Source organism: Geospiza fortis, unplaced genomic scaffold (assembly GCF_000277835.1).
Source record: "Geospiza fortis unplaced genomic scaffold, GeoFor_1.0 scaffold143, whole genome shotgun sequence".
In the NCBI taxonomy this organism is placed as follows: domain Eukaryota; kingdom Metazoa; phylum Chordata; class Aves; order Passeriformes; family Thraupidae; genus Geospiza; species Geospiza fortis.
The window spans coordinates 548576-552871 of NW_005054590.1; the positions used below are offsets into that span (position 1 = coordinate 548576).

Below are 4296 nucleotides of genomic sequence, written 5' to 3' on the forward strand. Positions count from 1 at the left end.
GGGAAAGTTGAAAGTGAGAACAGATATTTGCCCACTTCCAAAAGAAAATGTACTTTATAATATTGCATGGTTTGATTTAACATCATGAGTTTTGTTGCTTCAGTAGAGCTTCCAGAATTCTGGTCTTGAGAATATTAATGACAATATTACTGAAACATTACAATACTAGTTTCATTTTTCTAAACCACATGACAGCACAGCCACATGCCAAAATTGTGAAACAGGAATGGCACGTGTGACTTAAGAGGAAATACCATAATTTTGTGCTGCACATACAATAACATGTACAATAAAATATTTTACTAATCATGCATAAAAATTCTTACTGCTTCCTTCCCAGGTTCAGTCAGCTGGAAGGTCAGAAATGACAGCACATCATGGTCATCTGTATTCGACAAACAAAAAAAAAAACCCACCTTACAAATGCGTCTAACTCCCAAGCCAACCTCCCACTTGCAAAGAATCTTCAAAAAACAGCATCCTCACAAGAGTTTGTGCAGCAGGGAATGAGAATATACAGGGGCTTTGTCAGGAAAAAATGAAAATTCTTTAGCTGGAGCAAGGAAAAGTCCAAAGCATGTAAGTAATTTGGGACTGCAAGAGGGTTCATTACATCATCAAGGTCAAAAATTGGTATAATGGACCAACACTAGTAGTAAAAACCCAACCACCCAACCAACCTTTCTTGCAAGCCTTACAAGTCCCCACAGCATTTGCCATAATTTTTAACGTTTTCTACCTGCAAGTCCCCCTGTGGCTGCAGATATTCCAAAATATCCTTGTGATGGCAACACCATATCTTCCACTTTGGCGCAAAACTCATAGTCCTCTTTATCCGGAGTAAAGCCATTATTAATTAATACCTAAAAGGACAAACACTTAGGATTTTCATCACATTTGCGTTAATTGTTTTGTCAGTTCGCAGTTATGCTCACAAAATACAACTTTATTGGGTAACTCAGCTCATACCAAAAACAAATTACTATTTCTTTTTTGAAAGAGACATTTTACCAACATTTTACATAAGCATTCTATTTGCAAAAGTCCACATCCTAAGAAGGTTCTGGGCAACAAAGAACTGATCTACACCAGTTATCCCTTGCAGTTCTGATTCAAAGCTTAAGGACATTCTGTAGATGCATCCCTGGAAAAAGAGAGAACTGCTAAGTTCAGCAGCCACATCTGGGACAGAGGAGCTCCCAGAGGAGGCATCAGGGCCCAGGTGAGAACAGAGCAGCCTTGGAGGCTGAAGTTTAACTTCCATTCAGGAGTGACAGGCAGCTTTTCCCATTACAACATGGTACAAGGTCTGCCCTCTTCTAGGTGCAGTCATGTTTACTTTTAGAGAAACTTCTACTACAAAATGATAGCGCTGCACTTTATGGCTCCTACCTGTGAATACATGAACAGCACCTTTCCAGAAGGGATCAGGTGCCAACAAACACACACTCTGTAGCTCTCACAACCTGGCACCACATTAGTATTTTTCTCTCCTCACCTAGAAGGAATTCACAATCAGCTAGTATTTAGAGAAGCCTTAAAGACCCCCTTACACCAGTGGGTTTTAATCTTTAGTCTTGAAAGCCCTACTATTTCTTGGAGGTGAGAAGCCTCAAGTAGAAAATTTAAATTTACTGTTGAATACTTTTAGGTTTTTAGTCACATTTCAAGAACCGCTGGTTCAAAAATCAGCTATAAAACCCTCTGCAACTCTTAGATTGGCTTAAGAAATACCAAGCTCAGGAGCAGCTCGATCGCCTGTAGCTTAAACAGATCCTGACTTTGGGACACCTCTCCAGGCAAGTCCAGAGCAACAGAAGGGTTTGAGCACATCATGAGTGTGTTTGCACAACTGCCTCCTAAGTCACATTAGAAAAATCAGCAATACCTGCATTCTAATGCAGCCAAAAGAACCTGTGTAGCATTTAAACACAACACCTCCTTCCAAACTCTGCTGCCAAGCTCCACATTTCCAGTTCCACACTGGAACTGACATATTTGTTGCAACTCTGGGAAAACGCAGTCTCACATTTAAGAAGCTGAGAAAAACAAGTAATTCTGTTAATTGGGACTCACAGTCAGTGTTTTTTGGTAGTAGGTGATCTTGACTCGCACAGGATAGGGCTTGTTCCGAAAGTCCCTCTGACAGGATGCCAGGGCTTGCGTGGATCCATCGCTGGGCAGAAAGAGAACACCAAAAAAACTCTGTGTTATCATTAATCAGCTGGGACCAAAAAGTGTCTGATTGTCACTAAGCAACCTCAGCACAGTTTTTCAATCCGCAAGCTTTTCCAGGCTGTTCCGCAATTGCACTGAGCTTTCTGCAGGGATCTCCAGTACTGCACGCTGTACTCAGGACACAGTGCAGAGGGAATGCAGCAATGGGGAGGTCTGTTTTCTGAGATACATCCTAAGATACAAATTTCAGATATATTCCTGCTCCCAGGAACCTAGATGGAAATAACTGCACCAACTGAGCTAGACACCTCTCCTCTCCGAAATCCAAAAAGGTGTCCATTGTGCTGCTGATAAACAATTAGAAATCAAAATTAATCCAACTAATTTAACAGCAATTTGCTCTCAGTTAGTCACTTCTGCCAATTATTAGCTGTGTGTGAAGGACCCCCATAAGCAATAGTCTGTACTGTACCTGTATTCACCTGAGTTCATCCATCCCAGAGGGCATATGCCAATAAAATATCCATCAGTTGCCAATTTCTCTGCTGTTATTGCCAAAGCAGTGTTTTAACAAATAAAAACCCTCAAATGTAAAGGAAACAACAAAGTTTTGTATGAAAGAAGCCTTTATAATGCTTCTCAAAGGGTTTCATGGAACAATTCATCATTCAAAAGCAAGCATTCAGCAATAACACTGAAAATAAACTTACTTCTGATGGTCATACAGCAGCTTTCCATTGTTGCCTACAACAATCACTCCGGGATTGTTTTTCTAGGGACAGAAATGGCACACAAATGGATTAGTTTAATTTGAAGACAAATATCAGCAATATCTGTGAAAGCCTTCTGCTAAAATCAGTCTAAAATGTCTAAAAGCAAGCCAGAGTTGTGCAGGGAAAGCAAAAGCACCCGAGCAGACCTACTACATATTGTTTAAGTTTCAGGATCATTCTGGACTGGAAAATTGAGAACTGAATATTAGCAACTGTCATCCTCATCAGCTACAAAATCTTTGCTGCTGAGCTGCCTCAAAGCAAATTTCTCCCAAGAAAAAGAGCATCTCTGAAGACACGCACAGAAATTGGTGTTTCCAGTGGAAGGGAAACGTGACTATTTTATTTTAGCCCTTTGAAGTGAAAGAGGGGAAGAGTAAGAAAACAACATCCTAGTTTCTTCCTCAACACGCAGGAAATTAATTTGTCATCTTTGCTGCAAGTTTCCTTCCAACCAACCTTCCCATCATTGTCAAACGAATCAAAGAAAATTCCAACGCCGTTCCATTTATCAGCTGCCCCAAAAACAGGACCATCCAAGCCTTGCTCTTCTGTAAACCAGATTGCCTATGAAGAAAGCAAAAAGTCATAAGTCAAGATTCACTTTTAAAGCACATTTGTTCTTCTCAGTAACATTAAACCGCTCCTACCAATCCATCAGCTCCAATGCGGCCTCTTCCTGTAACTCGAAAGGTCACTTCCACTTCCCAGTATTCAAATATTGATTTGTTTTTTGTCCACACTGAGCCCTTCTGGCTTTTCAAGGAGGTTGTTATACGGATCTGATCCGCACTTGGGATGGCATCTATAAAGAAAACAAGATGTTTTAACTTTCTGCTTAGCAGTATAAAAGAACAACAGGCATGCATTCAGAGAGAGATTCATTTGCCTGCATTAAATAACATTACTTTTAGGGATTATTTTCTTGAAAAAGAAGGGGGAAAAAACTCATCTATATACAGTTGCCTTCATGTCATTTGCATCATAACGTCAAGTAAAAACAAAGGTACATTTGAGAATTAAGCAGTAGCAACTAAGTTAAAGTCTGACAAAAACCAAAACCACAGCAAAAGTTACTGCAGAGAAACTATGAAGATGGAACTGTAAATGTCAACACCTTTCACAACGGGGGACACTCAGGAAAGGCAATGAGCCTTTCGGAGCACCACGGAACCCTTAACCCAGAGCGCACAGAAACAAACGTTGTTCAACCAAATCCTATTTGCATTTCGAGCTTTGAGACCGAAACCCAGCGGTTTGTGTGGCAGCCGGGCCCGGGCCGAGCTGGAGCGCGGCGGCAGTGACACATCAGCACTTCCCGGCAGCGCCACGAGTGCCCTCCCCG

The 4296-nt window shown here is 41.1% G+C and overlaps 1 protein-coding gene across 1 annotated transcript in view; it reads right to left on the minus strand.

Annotated features, from left to right (window-relative positions):
* LMAN1 (lectin, mannose binding 1) overlaps nucleotides 1–4179 on the minus strand; it is a 23130-nt gene extending 18951 nt beyond the window's left edge. The window contains exons 1-7 of the mRNA XM_031064439.1: nucleotides 4164–4179; nucleotides 3602–3756; nucleotides 3411–3518; nucleotides 2889–2950; nucleotides 2077–2176; nucleotides 740–863; nucleotides 327–385 (exon numbers count right to left, since the gene is read on the minus strand). Of these exons, the coding sequence (XP_030920299.1) occupies nucleotides 327–385; nucleotides 740–863; nucleotides 2077–2176; nucleotides 2889–2950; nucleotides 3411–3518; nucleotides 3602–3756; nucleotides 4164–4179 (624 nt within the window). The remainder of the gene's footprint in view (nucleotides 1–326; nucleotides 386–739; nucleotides 864–2076; nucleotides 2177–2888; nucleotides 2951–3410; nucleotides 3519–3601; nucleotides 3757–4163) is intronic.
* Nucleotides 4180–4296: the final 117 nt, after the last annotated feature.